This window comes from Nannospalax galili, unplaced genomic scaffold (genome assembly GCF_000622305.1).
Source record: "Nannospalax galili isolate Female #2095 unplaced genomic scaffold, S.galili_v1.0 scaffold1534, whole genome shotgun sequence".
Classification (NCBI taxonomy): domain Eukaryota; kingdom Metazoa; phylum Chordata; class Mammalia; order Rodentia; family Spalacidae; genus Nannospalax; species Nannospalax galili.
In genome coordinates, this window is record NW_008333781.1 from 28,472 (window position 1) to 49,927 (window position 21,456).

The following is a 21,456-nucleotide window of genomic DNA, read 5'->3' on the forward strand; positions in this document are numbered from 1 at the left end:
GGTCTTTGTTTTAGGAGGGTCAGCTGTTCCTCATCTAGTGGTAATCAGTTGTCAATGTTCCTTTGGATAAGATTGTTCAAATTGTTCACCATCCTTAGCCACCAGGGAAATGAAAGTTAAAACCATTCTGAGTGATTATGGAGGTAATCAACTGATTTCTGATTGGATTTAAGGCCTGCACCTCAGGAGGAAACACATGCCTGGTATTGTGAATGTGGCCAAGAAGCCACAACTGGTGAGCTCACAGGCCTCAGGGGAGAAACTACTATTATTCTGTTAAATGGACATAGTATCAGACTGCGGTATAAATTTTGTATCTCTATACCCATACATTAGTGTAGCTATCAGACCTCATCAGATGTTTCTTTGTGCAGTGGATGGTGGTTAACACAGACACTCAGAACTGGTCAAAGTGCAGAGCATGTGTCAGTGCAGGGCTTATCCGCAAATGGGACATCTATATCATCCCCTCAAGACTCAAAGACCATTTTGGAAAAGGGGATAGAAAGATTACAAGATCTTATAGGAATGGAGCAAAACAGTGTCTTTTGGGCATGACAAGACCACTGCACTCAAGAACCCACAGCAGCTGTTGTTGCCAGCACAATAAATACATGCACTACATTAAGCCAATCAACACTCTAGCACGGAGGGGGTGGCTAATGAGCCTCTACTCATAATTAAGGAGCTATTAACAGTCAATGAATCTGAGGGAGGGAGAATCAGCTTTTCTTAAGGGTATGACCCCTGGTAACTGATCACACTACAGTGAATGGCCCCATGCCCATACATCTCTATATCTATCTATCTATCTATCTATCTATCTATCTATCTATCTATCTATCATCTATCTATCATCTATGCAATGCAAATTGGATTGGGTGGGTTATTTTCAAAAACAGGGCATGAAGTTTGGAGGGGTGGGGAAGTAAGGGGTGGATTTGGGAGGAGTTAGGAGTAGTGGGGAGGTAAATATGATCAAAATACATTGCATGAAATTCTCAAAGAATAAATAAAAATATTCTATTTTCTAAAAATCAAATAAAAATCTCAGTTAAAACCTAATCAATAGAATGGATCATGAAGAAAAAAAAAGTATCAGGGCTGGAAAACAAGGTAAAGGAATCAAATCACTCAGTAAAGTTCAATGACAAATGTAGAAAAATCTACGAATGAACATGTTATCCATCATGGAAGGAGCATACCTCAACATAATAATGCTAGATACAACATACAGCCAATGTCTTATTGAATGGAGGAAAACTCAGAGTTCCCTCTACTATTAGGAAGAGGGAAAGCATGTCCATTCTCTCTACTTTTCAATATAGTGCTTGAAGTCTTAGCTAGAGCATTAAGATAAGAGGCAAAAATAAAGGGATATAAATAGGAAAAGAAATCAAGGTATCTCTGTGATGGTTTGAGTGAGAATGTCCCCCATAGGCTCCAAGTATTTGGATATTTTGTCTCTAGTAGGTGGCACTATTTTTGGAGGTCTTAGAAGGTGTGGCTGTGCTAGAGGAAGCATATCACTGGGGGTGGGCTTAGAGAGTTCTTAAGCCTTGCCCGATCTCCAGTCGTTCTCTTGCACCCTGTGTGTGCTCCAAGATGTATAGCTTAGCTTCTCCTCCTCCTCCAGCCACCTCTGCCACCATGCCTCACTGCCATGATGGACTCTTGCCCTTTTGGAACCATAAGCTCAAATAAACTCTTCCTTCTATAAGTTGCTTTGGTCAGTGTTTCTATCACAGCAACAGAAAAGTAACTAATACAATCTCTATTTGGAGATTTTTTGATTCTTTATATAAGAAACCCTAAATATTCCACAAAAGGCCCCTTAGAGGTGACAATTTCAGAAAAGTGGCAGGATACAAAAATTAACACACAAATATCTGTATCCTCCCAATATCCCAATCATAAACAGACTATAAAAAATTCAGGGAAATGATCCCATTCACAAGAGCCACAAAAATCCCTGGGATTAAACCTAACCAAGGAAATGAAGGATCTCTACAATAAGATTTTAAGACCCCTGAAGAAAGGAATTGAGGAAGATACTGGAAGTGGGAAAGATCCTATGCTCATGGATTGGAAGAATTCATATTGTGAAAATGATCATCTGTGGTGATTTGAAGGAGAAATATTCCCCACAGAATCAAGTAACTGAACACTTGGTCACTTAGTGGCACTGTTTGGAGAGGTTATGGAACCTTTAGGAGGTATGGCCTAGCTGGAGGAAGCACATCACTAAAGGTGGGCATTGAGAGTTCATAGCCTTGCCCTACTTCCAGCTTACTATCTCTGCTTCCTGTGCATGCTTGATGATGTGAATTCTCAGCTTTCTGCTCCAGCTGCCTCCTGCCAAGCCTCCCTACCAGGATAGACTTATACCCCTGGAATAGTAAGCCCAAATAAACTCTTAATTCTCTAAGTTTCTTTTGGTTATTGTATTTTAACACAGCAACAAGAAAGCGAACTAGTACACATTCCTACCAAAAGCAATCTTCAGAGTCAATGCAATGGCAATAAAAATCCAAAAGCCATTCTTTACAGATAGAGAAACAGAAACAGCCCAAAAGTTTACATAGATGCACGTAAGACCCAAGATAGCCAAAGCAATCCTGAACAAAAAGAATACTGCAGAAGATATCTCCATGCTGATTTCAAATTATACTATAGAGCCATAGTAATAACAACAGCATGGTACTGGTACAAAAATACACACACAGATCAATGGAATAGAATTGAGGACCCAGATATAAATCCACATTCATACAGCTACTTGGTATTTGACAAAGAGGCCAAAAATACACATGGAAGGAAAGAGCATCTTCAACAAATTTTGCTGGGAATTTTGGATTTCAATTTGCAGAAAAATGAAACTAGATCCTATTTCTCACCATGTATAAAACTGAACTGCAAATAGATCAAAGACCTCAATGTAATCTGAAACTGCTAGAGGAAAAAGTAGAGTATGCTTCAACTGATTGGCACAGGTAAGGACTTTCTGAATATGACTACAGTGCTACAGAACATAAGACCAATAATCAACAACTGCTATCTCAGGAAGCTAAGACTCTTCTGTATGTAAAAAGAAACAGCCAATGCAGTGAAGTGGCAAATCAGAGAATGAGAGAAAAATCTTTACCAGCCACTCATATGACAGAGGATTAGTGTCTAGAATTTACAACAACAACAACAAAAACTGAGAAAGCTAAAAAATTAAGAATTAAGAAAGTAAACAATCCAATTAAAAACAGACTATGGAACCGAACAGAGAATTTTTGAAAAAAGAAATGCAGCCAGGCAGGAATTTTAGCCATCAGGGAAATGCAAATTAAAACAATTTTAAGATTCCATCCTATGTCAATCAGAATAACCATCATTGATACAAATTACAACAAATACTGTTGGTGAGAATAGAAACTAGTACAACCTCTTTGGAAATCTGTGTGGAATTTTCTCAGAAAACTAGGAATAGAATTGCCATATGACCCAGATATACCACTCCTGGGCATTGAATGCATATTCAGTGGACTTAATCCTACTATGAAGATGCTTGCATATTCATGTTCATTGATGTTCATGTTCATTCATGTTCATTCATGTTGATGTTCATGTTCATTCATGTTCATTCACAAGAGCTAGGAAACAGAATAAACTGAGATGGCCATCAACAGATGAAGAAAAATATGGTACATATATACATTGGGGTATTACTCAGCTGTAACAAAAAATGAAATCACAAAATTTGCAGGTAGATGGATGGAACTAGAATGATTATACTGAGTGAAGTAACTTGGGCCCAGACATAAAAATGCCATATTTTCTCACTCATATGTTGATCCTAGAGTCAAATCTTTTGTGTGTTTAAGTTGGAGCACAAGTGGAAGCAAGGAAACTAGAAAGGGGCCTTTTGGTGGAGGGACACATTAAGGGAGGATGGAATAGTAGATATAGGTCAAAACAAAAGTAGAGAAGTGGAACACTGAGTGAGGAATGCCTTAAGCAAGGGGGGATACTGAAATATTGGAAGATCAAGAGGTAAAGAAGAGGACTAATCCAAAGAAGGGGTATAAAAAGCCATATGGGAGCCTATTATCTTACAACCCAACTAAAAAACAAGTTAGAGGGATAGTAAACCACATATGAAATAAAAGGAGAGGGAGGAGTGTAAGAGTTAAAGGAAAGAAGGCATGGGGACAGGGGGATGGAGAACAGGGAGGGGTTGTAGGTGGATTAACCCAAACTAAGGATATATGAAAAAGCCTTATGGAGACTCAGTAGTTAGTAAGCTAATTTCAAAATAAAAATTTTCAAAGAGTTTGAACAAAATTACTCTGCATGGGTGGACAATGTGGCTCCCCAAAGACATGGGCTATTAATGACAGTCACAGTACAAGGTATGGGATACCTCACTATGAGTTATTGGTTGGAAAAGCCCCAGAAGTCTCCAAAACAATACAGACAATTGCCATTGCTCTTGCTTACTCACTATAACTCTATAGTAAGACCCTATTTCTGAAGTCACCACACACTTTGCCTGCATGACATAAAGAAATCAGTCTCAAACTAACTGGAAAACTTCCTCACTGGTGGCTAGATTTCATAGTGTCTGAAGGTGCTATGCAGGTTGCTGGGGAAGAAAACACATTCTTGATCTTACTCAATGATGTATCCTGGATGCTGTAATGCTGTCCTGCCAGGCAAGTGGACCCATTGGTGCAGTGATGACATTATTGTTATGGGGGTAACTGATTTCTGATTAGATTTGTGGTCTTCTTCACAAGAGGGTATTTCATGCCTGATACTATAAATCTGGTTAAAAGTCCATGCCTGAGGAGGTCACAGGCCCTAGGGTAGAACCTGCTATTGTTGTTTCTCTGAATGGTCATGCTGTCAAATTGCATTCTAAATCTTTGTGTTTAAACATATGGGCTGCTCTCAGTCTCGGTGAGAGACGCTTGTGTTCACAGTGGCCAGCAGTCAATGGAGAGATTCATGACTGAAGTGCTGAGAATAAGAGACTGAGTGCTCAGCCCTAAACAGTACATCTGTATTAACTCTACCACCAATAATACTTAGGGAACACTGCAGAAGAGGAGTTGGAAAGAATGTAAGAGATTGAGGATGGGGAACAGTACTGAGATAAGGTGTCTTCTGAACACAACATGGTTATGGCACTTACATGGCACTCACAGCAACTGTGGTTGCCTGCACAAGATCTGCATAAGATCAAGCCAGCCAAATTCCCAATATAAATGGAGTAGATGATCTCTAGGCTCCACTTCTTATTGATGACCTATTGATAATGAACAGTTGCTAAGGGAGGATATGGCAGCTGGTAGATTTCATGTGCTTTAGTGGATGTCATCATACATACCCATGTGTATACAGATAGCACTAAATGGACTTAGTTGGTTATCAAAAAAATACATGAAGTTGGGGTGGGGAGCATATTGGAGGGAATACAGGGAAGTTAGAGAGGAAAATGAGAATAGAAATTCTCAAGAATAAAGAAAATTTAGAAAGAAAATGAGAAATTTCCTGATATGTGCACAAGGAATTATTCCCAAGATATGTTGTCAAATGAGTCAATTATTTTACAAAACCATCTACATTATATACATGATATTATAAAATATATATTTTAAACTGTGTTTAAAACTAATATTTGGGAATAATTAAATGACAGTAATTCCAGGCTAAACAGAAGAGTTTTGACATTATACAGTGGCATACATTGGAAACACCTGTGTTTTGATTTTGTACTATGTGAACATGTCACCTATAAAATGAATAGAGATTAAATTTGCATATAATAAAAATTAAAGATATTATAAAAAGAAAGAAAGCAGACATCAGAAGGCACTGAAGATACCTTTCCCAGTGTTGAATATGGAAAAGAAGATGCCTGTATTGTTGAATGGTCTACAATGCTTGTTCCTTTCCAAATACTTGGCTTTTAATTTTATCATTTTTTAGCATCAGGAATCCTCACGACAGTGTCAACATTTTTCCTTAAATTTTCCAGTCAGGTAGTTTGAGTTGAGAGAAAATGGATTAGAAAGATAAACACATTATTTTCTGTGGCCTCAACATACCAGGCTGACAAACTGAGTCCCACATACTATTTGGGAATAGCTTATGAGGATCAAAAATACCTCAAAGAATGAGAACCAAAGAAAACTGACCTAATGGCTATGATCATCTCCGTGGGGTACTTGGCCTTCAGGATTTTGTTCAACTCAGTGGTTGCAGACTCCAAGTGCTGGATGGCAGCAGCCTACAGGTAAAAGAAATATTCCGTCCTGGAAGCTTAACTCTGTGTCTTATCATACAACCCATCCTCTACCTTGCATCCATTTCAGTCTCATTATTTCCTCATAACTCTTTACCAGCAACTCAATTGCCTCTCTGGAAATAATCACGATCAAAGAATTCTTGTTAAAGGTTCCCAGAGATAATCGTGGACCTATAATCACTGTAAAAATAAGAGATATATTCTTCTTATTCAACTTAATAATAAAAACCTCATTTTGTAGCCCAGAAACCACTCATTCCTCCAAAAAGTGAAAAGCGTGAGTGACGGGCGAGTGCAGGGCACGCCAGGAAGGGGGGTGGAGCTTAGCTGCCTTCAGAGCAAGGGGCGGGGAGAGGGAGATTGGAACAGGGAAAGGAATTGTGGGGGCGGTGGGGTAAATGGTAGAGGCCTCCTGTGGGAGTAGAAGTGAGAAGGGGCATCCACAGACTGTGGGGTGAGACCTTGCGCCTATGTGGCTCGAAAGCTAACAGAGACTGTGGGCAGGGCTGGAATGACATCTCTCTTTGAAACCTCCCTATCATATAAACCATGCAAAACCCAAGATAAAAATGTGTTATGCAGTTTGTCCACCCACGTCAGGGGCATGAGACCCTGAGAGAGTGAGGGTGAGTCAAACAGAGAGCAGGAAGGAGAAAATTTAGTGGCACACATACGAAAGGGGGTACTATTTGTTCCATGTTTCATATGAACAGTCTCATAAAAAAATAGAGGTGGGATTCCTCATAACTTTCCAATACCAGAATGTTACCTCTTAAAGAATAAGATTGCATACATATCATGTATGTAACAGCCTGTTCTAAGCTATAGCTATATGCCATTTTTCTGTAATTTCAATATCTATCTTGAGAAATAAAGATTACTTTTATGCCCATTTCACAGGGAAAGATTGTGAGGCATAGGAAAGGAGTAAATCTAAGCAGAGCTTAGATTCAATTCCAGTAATCTGCCTCTTGAGTTTATACTCCTAATTATAACTTCTATTCCTTTCTATTGCTCCCTACATTCAAGTATCTACCAAATCCTAGTAATTATACTCTTTTCATCTGCCCAATTCTTCTCTTCTGTATTACTGTTTCACACTCTCTAGTCGTTAGTCCTTCAGTTGTCTCCCTATACACCATGGAATCCTTTTGCTTAAAATCATTCTATTAGAGAGTAGGATGCATATTTGTTTGGCAAATGATAAAGCAGATATATTGAATTGTTAATGGTAGACTTTCCCATTTCAACTTCTCTGTATGCCTGAAAATTTGTATAATAAAGTAAGAAAAAACACCTGGCCTGGGGAGATGGCTCAGTTGGTAAACATTTGCCTTGCAAACAAGAGGACTTGAGTTTGAGTTCCCAGAACCTACATGAAAATCTCAGTGTAGTGGAATATACCTACAATCCCAGTGATGGTGGTGTGGGAGGCAGAGACAAGCAGATCCTTGGAATCTTGTGGGCTAATTGGCCTTGGTGAAGTTCCAGGCCAATGGGAGACCCTATCTCAAATAAAAAGATGAGCACCCCTCTGACCACATATGTGTGCTGTGCATATGTGCACATCTGTTGTCTCCCATATGTAAACAAAGCAAAGCAAAAAACCAAAACAAATCAGAATTCCCTGAACTCTTCTGGAATTCGCATTGCTCTTAGGTTAAAAGTCTAAGTTTTCTTACCATACTTTATTAGCCTTTTCTGGCTTGGTCTATGATTACTTCTATAGTATCTCATCCTGTATTTTCTATCCCTGGGCATGATGCCCTTTCCATTATGAAATTTTTTCAGTTCTGTGAATATTCCATATCCTTTCTTGTCTTTGGAACAGTACACAAAACAGTCTTCATCTTTCTTAGTCTCCTGCTTATCTCTACTCCTCAGGTCTTTTCTGAACTAGCACTTACTCTGAGATGCTTTCCCTGACTCCTCATGGAGTGACATATATACATACATCTACTATTTTATTAAAGTTTTATTTTTCTATCCCTCCAAGGAGACTATGAGCCTCATGATAGCAAGGACTATGTAATTCTTCTTTACCTAGTAAAATATAAGAACATTTCCTAAAACAGTATCTATTATGCAGTAGTTACACCATAGATAATTTAAATTAATGAATAAGTAACTAGAATGACTTGTATCCCTAATGCCTAACACATTCTTAGTAAATAGCTGCTGACTGATGCATCTCCAGTCCTCAGTGATCTTATCTTCATCAAGTCCCTGGAAATGGAAATGGGTATCTCTCAGCTTTGCTTATCACTGTGCTGAATTATATAGCTAAGCAGTAGTTACCTCAAATCTCCGTATATCCATTTCAGCTTGTCCTTTTAGCAATGGGAATTGTCTGGGAGTCTCACGGATCATCACGCTCCATCTGAAATGAAGTTAAAACACAGATGGATATTTAAGCTCTGCTTAATTAGAAGGTACAATCTATGCTTCACAGTTCAAGAAAGATTTCAAAATGTTTATGTGGTGGGGGAAATGCACTACAAGGTGGACTCAAGCAGTTTCTGGCCACCTAGTTACAAGATATACCACAAAAGACTATTCTGCTTCATGAAGTCTCTAGGTCACTGTGATGGAAGGGATTCTTCTCAGGATTCTCAGAGAGTAGTGCTTTGCATTCAAGAGCACCAGAGATATTTTTATGAAATATGTTTATCAAGGTCCTGCCCCAGATGTGATGTGCTCGGATGGATATCTTGAAAAATTGCCTTAAGAAATTCTTATGAACAACCATAAGCCAAATACTCAAACAAACTCCAGTATAAAAAGTATTTCTTGGGACATAAGATGGCAGTATACTCTGTTTTCTACAGCAGAGACATAACATACTAGAGGCCCTTTCCTAAGGAAAATTGTGCTTCCACTAGAGAAGTGATTGTCCAATTTGAATGATATTAAGAAGAGAATACTTGAAAATTTATCCATGAGGCCCCTGCTCTAGGATCTTTTAGGTGTGAAGAGGGGATTCAGTGATATTTGATTGACATATGGTAAATCTGGTTTCCTAATAGACAAGACATCCCAAATGGCCCTGCACTGAAACCATAAATAAGAACTTGTGCTCTGGTAGAGAGATTACATTCCTGACTGAGATTATATAATGGAATAACTGGTATGAGGTTGGAAGAGGACAAAGATACAGTCTTTTGGCCACTCACCTGTCTAAAATTCTCACATGAGCCTGCTCTACTCTGTTGAGAATGTCTAATGGTGACTTGCTTTTGTTCCAGAATGCACCCCAGCCAAGGACACGAGCAAGATCATTGCCAGTTCCAAGTGGGATGACTGCCAGTTGACACTGCGAAAAGAAAAGAAGACACCCTTTTTAGACAGTCCTTCCGCTATTTTTCACTAGTGAAAAGACACAGAGAGTGCTCTTTGGGAAGGACAAAGACCTTAAAGTCTGTGATTTTAAAGTATTTTAAAGGACAAGAAATGTAGTAAGAAGGTATTTGAAGTTGAATGAAATTTTCTCGAAGGAGTCAGATCTTAGTCTTAGTAAGAGGGAACCTACTCAGTAAAGTGGGAAGTTTTTGGAATATGACAAAAGTCATAGCTATTAGCTATAAGAGAGGAATATAACCACACATTTTTATTTAAGTTGGGTCCCAGTAGGGGAGATGACTCAGAAGACTGTATTCAGAAAGAGCAAAGGGCTGCCTAGAAGAAAGTTTTTGTCCTTCTAGAGACTCAGAGAAGAAAATCATTAGCCTCACGAGGGGAAGAAAATTGGAACTTTCCCCCCTTCAGCTCTTTATTTTGAAGCCCAGAGAATGCTTGTTACTTCTGCATATTCCTTCATTTCCCCTTCCCAGAGACAACCAGAAAATAGAGAAGATTTAGATTGGTCATGTTAACTACTAACCCTGTCGAAAATAAGTTTGTAGATAGGGAGCATGCAGACTTGGGACTTCTTAGGATAGACAACCCTATATTCCCTCTCTAGCAATGGTTAAAATGATTCAGCCAGGGACTTACTCTTTCATGTAATCCAAAGGCATCAATCACAGATAAGACCCAGCTCACACTGCCATCTCCACCACAAACCAGAACACGGAAACGAGCAAAGTTCTTGAACATAGACAGGCTACAAGGAATAAGAGAAAATGGAATAATTTCATGAATAGTTGGAATTTATAAATCTTTCTTACAATATGTCAGCACCCATGAATTGCTACCTTAGCATTGTCATAACAGTAGCCCACCTTCTTTTGGTCTTAGCCTCTGTCTCCATATATATTTGAGACTACAACTCCACAGAGATATATCAGAGATCAGAGACCAACTCATATTCTTTTGTGCTTAAACTTGTTCTGGAAGCCACTAATAACCTAGTGAAAACCACCTGCCAAGGTAATTGAAGAATACCTCGCATAGTGGTTACTGGGCTCACAGGATCCAGTGCTGGAGTGCCAAATGGTTCCCTAATAAAAGTCTGTAGCAGACATTATGTGTGTGTGTGTGTGTGTATATATATATATATATATATATATATGTATATATATAATTGTCAGGAAATGTGGATGTCTTGCCAATCAGAAAAGGTGAAGCAAGTTTGGAAGCAGGACATACACTTAATAAAAGCCCTCCAGGCACCAACTTAAATTGCTTCCAAGTCACATGTTTATATAACTGTGTGGGTATAAGGACTGATTCCAGGAATCCTAGCCTAGCCTAGAATATACAGAGAGGATAGTCCCTTCTATATACACAACCATATCCCTTACCCTGTGCTTACCCTGCTTCAGGTCCACCCTTTGACAAGTCAAACACTTGAGATGGATTAAGATATTGCTTGAATTTTCGGAGGAAGATGATCCCTTGATGATCTCCGCTTTTGGAGTTGATGAAGATAAGCAAGGGACATGAACAGGCAGATGGCCAATCAAGATTCCAGAAGTCTGATGATACCACTAGTTGGCCTGATATACACAATAAAAAGAAAAAGAACAAGGCTTTTGAGATGAAGATGAGATATGATTTAGCATTACAGTTTGAAATTGTTTGTAATTAAGGGGTAGAGGGAAAGTTAGGGCATCATCAAGGAGAGAAGAAAAGTATTCGGCTATTTCTAGGCAACACCCACCATTTTCTGAGAATTTATTATACATCAGATAACATACTAGATATTTCTCAAGGTAGGGAGATGGCCACATACACAAGTGAATATGTTAGAATTCAAGGAATCAAGAAATTCCTGCAACAACCAGAAGATTAGTAAAACTCTGTGAGAAAACAAAGAAGGCAAAGAGTGAGAGCACAGGAGGAGCAGCGACACCCAAACAAGTTCCCTCTGTTTGAGCTAGCTCAGTTCTCACTTGGACCAGCTCTTCCCCAGGAAAGCAGGGAAGGAAAGGCTGTCATTTAGTCAGAAGGTAATGATAGAGATCCCAGCTGAGTGGCATCTCAATGGAGGGTGAAGCCAGGAGCTTCGATTACTTCTCTAAGGCTCTGACAGAGCAATTCATGTTATTACACAACTTCCAGTGGGAAAATAAGTCTATTGAGAAATAGTCTGAACAAGAGAGATACTTTGAATAATCCAAAATGTTGAAGTTATCCATGGAGAAGTGGGGCTTATAGCAGTCTAAATAGCCAAATCATACCAGCTTATGCTGAGTTTTAAAGTTTGTTGGCAAGGAGATAGGCAGTGAGTAATAGTTTCCTAGGTGAGGAATGCTAGACAAATAACAAGCCATCCAACCTCTGAGCTCATGGCTTTCCAGGGGTGCTCCAGCAAAAATAGATGCACAGGCAAAAATCACGTTACTCATTCCCAAATAGAATGGATGTGTTGAGCATGAAGAAAATCTGTTGTGCCTGGAAATTCTAAGCAGCTTCCTCTATGGTCACATTCCCACTAGCTGGCTGGTAGAGTCTGAAGGCATCCTAAGCAGTTGTGCACCAAATTTTCAGGGCTTGCCAGAACTTGTAGCTACAAGAGGAATGTGCTGTGTTTCCTTAATAGTATAGCTTAGAAGCAATTACTTTCAATACAAAACAAAACCAATACCCTTAGCAAGACTCCTAACCATACCCTTATCAGCATTTTTAACAAAAGGTAAAAATGGTATCACAATGGTAGTTCTGACACATTCATTCATTCAACAAATATGTATTGAGGGCATTCTATGTTTGTTCTTCTTTATGTTCTGAGAATACATTGGTGGACAAAATACAACTACTGTTTTGACAAAGGAGGAGCGATAAATATGAAAGTTACCATATTATGAAGAAAATAAAGCATATAAAGGAAGTAGAGATTGTTATTTTACACAGTGTGGTCAAGGACACTTCTCAGAGATGGTCACATTTGAGGTGATATTTGAGTAAATAAAGGATGAGTAATGTGAATATCTGGGGAAAGAGATTTTGGGCAACAAAATGTGCTAGGACCCTAAGAAGGTAGGCTAGGGTGTCTGGGAACAATTGAGAACAGCATAGTTGTTGCAGAGTTAGGGAGGGGGGAAGTGGTGGAAGTTATTGTCAGATGGCAAGGGGAGATAAAATGACATCAAACTGTTAGAGGAAGCATTGCAAAGGAAGGATGAGCCTGAGACTGCTACACAAAACATGAGTCAAAACATAAGATATATAAGGTGGTTTCTTCTTATGTTTTTGTCTCCACCCAACAAACAATGCAGACCCCAAGTGGCATGATTTGAATATAAAATGCCCCTTGCAGGTTCATGTGTCCTTAGTTGGTGGTGCTATTTTTGGAGACTGTAGAACCTTTAGGAGGTAAGGCCATGCTGGAAAACATGTGTCATTGGAGTGGTAGGCTTTGACAGTTACAGCTCAGCCTCAGTTCAAGCCCCAGGCTCCCTGCTTGTTGGCATGCACAGATGTGGGCAAGGTCACATTCTCCTGCCACCATGGAGCTTCCCAACGCCATGTTTTCCCCGCTATGATGGACTACAGTATATTCCTTCAAACTGTCAGCCAAAATAAATCCTTCTTTTAAGTTGATTCTTTTCAAATATTTGCTCACAGCAATGAGAAAAGTAACTACCTCTAACTGCGTTGGGAGTATAGGAAACTGAGAAAATCAGAGAAAAGATAGCAAGATTCTTTTCTAAATACTATTTTGTTAAAAACGTTGACCTTTGTGAATATATTTACCAGTCAATAATTAAGAAATATGAAAATGAAATTTACAGCAATGCTTTCTTGCTAGCCATGAGCGTATAGGTGAAATAATGTTTTAGATCCATCTGGTAGCATGGGCTGTGTTTTCTAGTATATGTCTACAAAAGAAGATAGCTGTGTGCTACTGTTCGTTGCTCTCCAGGTTTACTCACTAACTAGTAGCAAACATCTTAACTTCTCTAAGGGTTCATCTTTTTATATGTATATGTATACTAGTAGCGTGTTGCAATGATTAATAAAATAATTGTGCATGAAGTGGAATGCTGCCGGCTAAAGAGAAAATTCTGCAATTAAGGTAACTTGAACTTCAGTGTCAAACCTCATTTGGTCATTGTTGTGAATACACAGGAAGGTGCCAGAAGGAAGCCAGTTTAAAGAAAATATAGAGGCAGCTCCAGCTAGAATTTTCCTAAGAGGCAATGAATATCTGAATTTGACCAAAGCCAAGTTTGTCAAGAGAATCTTGTAAGGTGGAAAATGTGTTGTTTCATAATTTTATTCTTTAATTCAGATGAGAACATAGAAGGCTGGCTACTAAACTTTGCAGTACTCAAAGCTTGAGAAAGAGCTACTAGATAATAGAATCAAGTTTAGAAAAAGATGAAAACAGACCTATGAGTCAAAATCTACAGATGAAATATAAAGAGGGTGTGAAGCTTGGCCTTTGGGCTCAAGACCATAAATTGTCTTGAACAGAACAATGGGGACTTGACTTAGCAGCAGCAGTTGTAAAAAGGGCATAGGGGATTTTGTTGCCTGTAGTCTGTGTGAGTCAACAGCCTGAAAGAACATCTCAAAGGTGGGATGGTGGCAGGCGGGTGTTATTGGAAGGAGGGTGGAGATAATGGGGGTGCTAGGACTGGGGAGGAAGAAGAGGGGTATCCTGGGAAGAAGAAGAGTGGGGATTGGTGAGTCTTAAGGGGCCGAGAAACCCAGAGGAGGGTGTGCTACCTTCAGGGCCCCATGGGAGGTGCATGTATAGTGTTTAAACATTGGTGCATTTTGTACCTGGGAGCTGCTTAACAGGGGGCACAGTGCCAGAGAGAAGAGAGTTCCTTTTGAGTGGTTAGTGGGAGTGACCCAGGAGACTCCCAGGATAACACAGACTATTGCTAAATCTCTTAGTTGTCTCCCAGGACTAGTAAATGGGACCCTGCTGGTGAAGACAGGACATACTTTGGGTACAGGACTTGAAGCAGTGGGGCAGGAACTGACCTGGAAGCCTTCTAACTGAAGTTTGGCGATCATAATGCTAGATGATAATATGTAAACTTCCAAGGGAAAAAAACAATCAATGGTCCAACTCTGCCCTAAAACCTAATAACCATAAGGACTGGCATGGCAAACTACCTGTATTGGTGCAGTAGTGGCACTGTTATCCGGGGGTAAATTAACAGTTATGTAATTGAACTTGAAGTCTCCTTTGTGGGAGTGAACTCATGGGTGGCACTGTAAATGCAGTCAAGTACACATGGCAGGAGAGGATGTAGATCCTAGAGAAAGCCCTATCTCCTTCATATCTTGAGACAAATGAAATTTCTTACTATATGCTAAATATTGATCCTTATATTTACATGCAAGCATACTGTACACCACTCATCAAAGAAGCTTCTTTTCGAAACAGATGGAGGCTACTACAGAACTGTATAACTGGTCAGACACAGAGAATGTACGTCTGAGAGATGCTCAGTACTAGGTTACACATCTACAGTTGCACTGGTATACCTAAGGCTCATGGAACACGGCAGAACAAGGGACAGAGAGAAAACTAATGCATCCCTCAAGTCTCAGAAGTAAAGCTTCCTTGTACAGGAGAGTGTGATGCACACGGACGGCCACAACTGCCCAAGTTTTAAAGAATAAGAGACTACGAGCATGTATCCCTGGATATTAAACCTCACCTACCCACAGCTGTGGAAAAGGGGGCAAAAAGACTGTAAGCGCCAGGGCTGGTTCATGAACACAGGGAAGCAGAGGCTTTCAGGCCACTGGAAGCTTGCACATGTGAACTTGTGGCAATGGTGGCATCAAGCACAGGACCTACGCCAGCTCAATTGAACAAGGGCCCAGATGGGTAGCAGGCCAGCCCTAGATTGAGAGCTGTTGGAGGCCGGTTGCTGCTGGGTGGGGGAGAGTATGCCTTGCACATGATCTCTGGATGGACTGACTGGACTCCAGTGGATGAATTTGCACTGAAGGGTGTCTCTGGGTGCAAATGCTTGACTGCATAGGACTTACTATGAATGGCAGAGTTTGTGGGGTCCAGTGGGGGGATGGAGGAGGCATGGATGGAGGAGGGTGGTCTGGGTTTAATTGAGAACTGTTGTATGAGAATAAAAGAGCTCTTGCTTTTTTCAGTTACTAATACAACCACCATGCTCTAAAACAGGGGACCACTATTCTCTGGGGGCTTCAAGTACCGTTATGAAATAGAGCTGTCAATAAATCACCGTCCAGGAATTGACAAAGCATAAGCAAAGAGTGCTGGGACAATAACTATGCTAATTTCTTATTTGAAAACAATTTTGGTATTAGTTTTCATTTTAAAAGTAATATAACCTAGGTTTTCAGTAGCTCTTGAACCATCTGGAAACATACATTTATTTAATAGATTGTGTAGTATCTGAAAAAAGGCTGAAATAAATTTTGATCAGTCAGAAAGAATTGTTACAGAGGCTACAGAGAACATGCCCATATACAAATATACCCAAAACACAGCATTCAACACTCTACAGTTCTAAGGAAAATCATGAGCTCTTTTATACATACATACCCATTCCCCTAAAATATTCTACTGGTTGTGGAGGATAAATTCTGGTTTTTTTTCCCAGTCTTTGCACCTTCCCTCCCTCCCCAGTGTGCTTCTGAAGTAAAGGTCTACCTACTCACCATCGCCTTTGGGGTCGCTCAGTGCAGTCGGCGGAACGATTGATGAGCGACGACTTCCAAAGGAACATTCCTTGGAAAACCGTCTCTGGCAGTCGCTATGCACCTGAAACGATAAGAGCACAGCAGAGAGAAAAAAAGGAGGGGGAGAGAAAAGACGAACATTGATTAGTCTTTAGTTCCATCCCAAGAATTAGATCTTTAATATTTCAAATCTTCCTTTCTAAAATTTGGTGTCATATACATATCTCTAACTTGCCTGACAATCTCATACTCCACTCTGGGCCTGTAATATCCCTGAATGCGCAGAACTCTGGTCTTTTCAAAGATAGGCTGGCTATTCAAAAGCAATTAAATAAAGGTCAGTGGGCAAAGTCATCAGTGAAGAAGCTCATATTTCAGTTTCTTCTTGTGTTAGAAAATTCAGTTTGAGAGAAGCATCTAAAAGCCTAGAAAGTCTAGTTCGTGGTGTTTCAACCTCTATGATACTGATATTTTGGCCCAGGTAGTTCTTTGCTATGGGATGCTATCCTGTGAATTGTAGGAGATTTGAAAAATCCTAGGCCCCTTTTACAAGTTACCAGTTGCATCATTCCCCTGAAGTTTTAAACAACATAAATGTCTACAGACATTGCCAAATATCTTCTAGGTCAAAAATCATCCCCCGTTGAGGTCCAGTGGTTCAGTGTTGTAGTTAAGATCTTGGTCTTAGCAGAATTATGTATGAATCAATACTTTATTGTTTACTGGCTATATGGCTTTGCATTCACCTTTCTGAACCTCATATTACTCATATGCAAAATGGGGACAATGAGGTTTAGTTTAAGGTTGTTACAAAGTTTGAGGTAATCAATAGAAAACATTCACTACATAGTGGCAGTGACAATTTATTATTATTATTATTAACCATTAATGAAGAGTACACGTTTCTAGGAAGTAATGAATAAGTAAGGGATCCTTTCTTAAAGATAGACTCCAGATTTTATTTTTCATTGCTCATACTGTCATTTGAGAATTCAGCTTTTCACATTTCTTGGATGGTTTTACCAACTAAGAGCCATCAGATACGAACATCTTAAACTTTTCTCATAAAAATTGTGTAGAATATGTGGAAGACCAAGTTTCTGAGCTCCAGACTGTGGAATATCTATGATATATTTTGGGGTGTTTCTGAGGTTATCTATCTATCTATCTATCTATCTATCTATCTATCTATCTATCTATTATAGTAATAGTCAATCTCCAATCCACTCCTTCTCCAGAAGTCAATTTCTTTAGCAATCAAGGTGATAGGAGTCTTACCGTAGAATCACACCACAGACAGCGGAAGTCTTGCAGTCTTTGATAACTGCCACAACTCTCATGACATACTGCACACTGAGAGCTGACAGGTATGTTTCCTTCTACCCATTGATGGGGCATTGTTTCCTGATGGGGTGAAGAAGAGGCAGAGGTTAATGATTAAAGGAAGGACCAGGTAAAATAAGTACTACCCATGGAGGACTAGTGATCTTTCTAGGGATTGAGATTTAATTCTTTGATATTGGTTAGATCATTGGAGCCTAGGGAATTGTGTCCTTTGCTTGTCTAGTGACAGGAAAAAGTTTTCCTACCCTTCTGTGCCATGACTTAAGGAGACATGGGAGAAGGGGGCTGTGGAAGGGCATGGCTGGTACTTACTATTTCATCTGCAGGCAGAAGGAGGTCATCAGTGATGGACAAAGTATTCCACTTGCAGTCTTTGCTTGCTCTCAAAGCACATAATTTGTGAGATTTCACCTTGCACACTGTGAGAAGTGGAATAAAAGTAAAGATGTGAATCTGGTCACAATGAAGATTCTAATTCTCTTCCCTAAGCCTCTCTGAAAGTTAGAATTCAAATGCATGCTAAATAGTTTTGATCCACGTCCTAAGACCTGTTTCTAATGTGAATCAGTTCCTTTTGATTATTTGCCAGCTAGGCTCACTATTATCCACTTTGAATTAAAATTAATAGTGAAAGGGAGGCTATTTCTGGCTTTTCAATCTTTGTGATCAAATAGTCCCATCTTTCTATGTCCAACCCTCCATTTTTATTCAAGAGAACACCTCTTCATGCTAGCTCCTCCTTTCTTCTTTCCTTCATTAGGTATAACTTCATACAACAACCAGTGGCCTAGAGTGAGTCGATGTACTAAAGGTACCTTCACAGATGATGGCATCTCGAGATAAGGCAGGAATGCTCTCTCGACAAACATTGCAAAACTGAGTCCTGGAACTGTGACTGGAATACCAGTAGTGCATTCCAACGAGGAAAGGATTGTTTTCTGCTGCAGGTATCTAAAGTAAATCAAAGAGAAGAGAGAGTGAAGGGTTAATCACAGAGATGGATTATGGAAGACCAGAAAATCTGCTCCTAGGGCTAAAATGGCCTGTAATATAGATGTCAAAGCGTGTGAAGGAAAGGATAGAAACTTAGATCAAATACCCATTTTTTGTTTTGATTTCATTTTGTTAGTGTTTTCCTAGGTTTTAGAAGGGGAAAAGAAATAGGAATATATTGAAAAAGGAGCTGAAGATAGAGCAATGATCTTTTTCACTCCTTGGCCAACCACGATATTGGTTTAGTTCAAGAAAATTTTTTTCTGATTGATCTTGGCTCTCTTTAAGTAGAAAGCAAAAGAGAGTTGTGAGTTGGAAATTCATTAATATCCAAAGTCTCTGGTCAGCAAAGAAATGGAGGAGGCAAGGATCATATTATAAGCTAAGGAATATTTGTTAGGCTCTACCTCCTCTTGGTGCTGTTGCTGTCAAATGAGCAGAGCATTGATTTACTTGGACAACACTTGAAATAGATTTAACTCCTTTTCTCACAGCTACTACTTCAAGTATTCTTCTTTAAAATTTTTTTGATTTATTTTTATGTGTGTGAGTGTTATGCCTGCATGTGTTTTGCTGTGCCCATGTCATGCAATGCACATGTAAGACAGAAGAGGGCGTCGGATTCCCTGGAACCGGAGTTGTGGATGGTTGCTAGCCACCATATGGGTGCTGGGATTCAAACCTGGATCTTTTGCAAGAGCAGCCAGTGCTCTTAACCACTGAGCCAGCTCTCCAGCCCCTCAAGTATTCTCTTTTGAGTACCACCCTTTGACTACCTACAGCAGTTGCTTGGTTAATAAATTTAATTAATTCAATAATTCATTAAACAAATATTTACTCAGTAACTATTATGCTTAGCACTTTACAAGGTATTTGAACCATAATGGTTAACAAGGCAAAGTGCCTGCCCTTATGGGACATTTTTTTTTTGTCCCATAAGGATATTTTGTTTATTGTCTTCTTTTGTGGAAATTGGTTTGTAGTTTCTGTTATTTTGCCTATGAATGCAGCATTTGTATATCATGGCCTGAGTTTCATGTTTGTAGGAAAGGCATAGGATACACCAGCAATGGTTTTGGGGGTGTAGGGATGAGTGAGCACTGAAACCCTCTACTTTATTCTGTGTATATTTTTGCAGGATTTTTCCATCTTTGTTCCAATTCTTGTGAATATATGAGTGTCTCCTCTGCCTTCTTTTAGAGTTTAGACACAGGCATGTACAGTTATTTTATTTTTGACATTACAATGAGTTGAGTGTGCAAAGGTATGGCAAGACTTTAAAAGAATGATACATTGTGTCTGATGCAAGCTGTCCATTAGAGGGCGCACTATTGAGGGCTCTGCCACACTAAATTCATCCTTAATCAATATTGTTAACCATCTAAGACATAGCACATAGCAATCTGATCTCTCATGCCATGGACACGCTGGATGTGTGCTAAACTACTGTTGGATTGACCAAGAAGCTTCTGTAAAGAAAAGCTACTATGATGAATTAAAGGTCTGGAATTTCTTTGTGACTGGGATTTTATTATACACTGATTCTCTGAAAAAATCTAGGTCTAAGAACATCAGAGTAGAAGGTAGAGAGTCTAGGCATTGGCATTCTGAACTTCCGGTTCCTTTCTATTCTCTAAGCTGACGATTGTAATACAACAAACCTCATTCTTCCTTCTAATCTCTTTCCTCTGCAATAATTGCTAGGAGCCTACTATGTGTCATGTAACATATTAAGCACTGGAGTTATAGAGATTAACAAGTCACAAATGTTACTCTAAAGGAACTCGGTGTACTGGGAGAAACAAATTCTAAAACGGATAATCATAGCCTAGAATGACAAATGAATTCTTCAAGAATGTACAAGGTTCTCAGGATCAAGTTGAAGAAATAAACTCTGCCTGTGTATCTTGGTAAATGTAAAGGAATATATATATAGTACATTGATTAGGTTCAGTTGTTGAAGAGATGGAATGTATATTTCTTGTGCTCATCTTATTCTATAAGGAAAAACAATGGTCTTTTTGAGACAGGGCCTCCCTGTAGCCCCAGCTGACCTAGAACTCACAATGTAGATCAGGCTGGCCTCAATCTCACAGAGATCTGCCTGCTTCTGCTTCTCAAATGCTGAGATTAAAGTTATGCAGGACCACACTCGGGTCTATAAGGAAATTTTGATGTTACAATCCTGGATGAGTGTGTTCGGTGGTTTGAATTGTGTGTTCCTCAAAATATGTTCAAGTCTTAACCTCTGGTACCTATGAATGTGATCTTATTGGGAAACACTGTTTTTATAGATGTAATTAAGATGAAGCCATAATGGATTATAGTGGGACCTAGTCCACTTAGTAGTATATTTAGAGAAATAGGAAAATATTTCCTGAGCCTTAGGTGTAAGGGTTGCATAATGGAAAAGGGGACAGGAAAGAGCCAGAAGGATAAGACACCTGTTGTTAGTTAATGTATTCTAGACATGATAGGGAAGCTACATCAATGAAATTTCCACAGTATGTAGTTTAACAAGATTTGCATTATGACAAAACCAGGAGATATGCCAAGGTGGATGGGGAAATTTCACAGGGTCCCACCTCACAATGAAGAGCTACAGGCAATCAACACATGCTGTGAGCGAATCAGTTTTCTCTAGGAACTAGTTCCCTGAGAGGTTATTGAATCCAAAGTGGGCAGACCTAAACATAGGTACACTCATAGGTGCCACTAACTGAAATATATATATATGTATATGT

General features: G+C 39.4%; 1 protein-coding gene across 1 annotated transcript in view; it reads right to left on the bottom strand.

The window, feature by feature from the left end:
- The window catches only part of LOC103730284 (diacylglycerol kinase kappa), a 115,918-nt gene that overhangs the window by 2,228 nt on the left and 92,234 nt on the right, over positions 1–21,456 (bottom strand). The window contains 9 exon segments of the mRNA XM_029561276.1: positions 6,192–6,283; positions 8,600–8,681; positions 9,475–9,614; positions 10,295–10,403; positions 11,055–11,238; positions 16,355–16,457; positions 17,654–17,779; positions 18,032–18,138; positions 18,535–18,670. Of these exon segments, the coding sequence (XP_029417136.1) occupies positions 6,192–6,283; positions 8,600–8,681; positions 9,475–9,614; positions 10,295–10,403; positions 11,055–11,238; positions 16,355–16,457; positions 17,654–17,779; positions 18,032–18,138; positions 18,535–18,670 (1,079 nt within the window).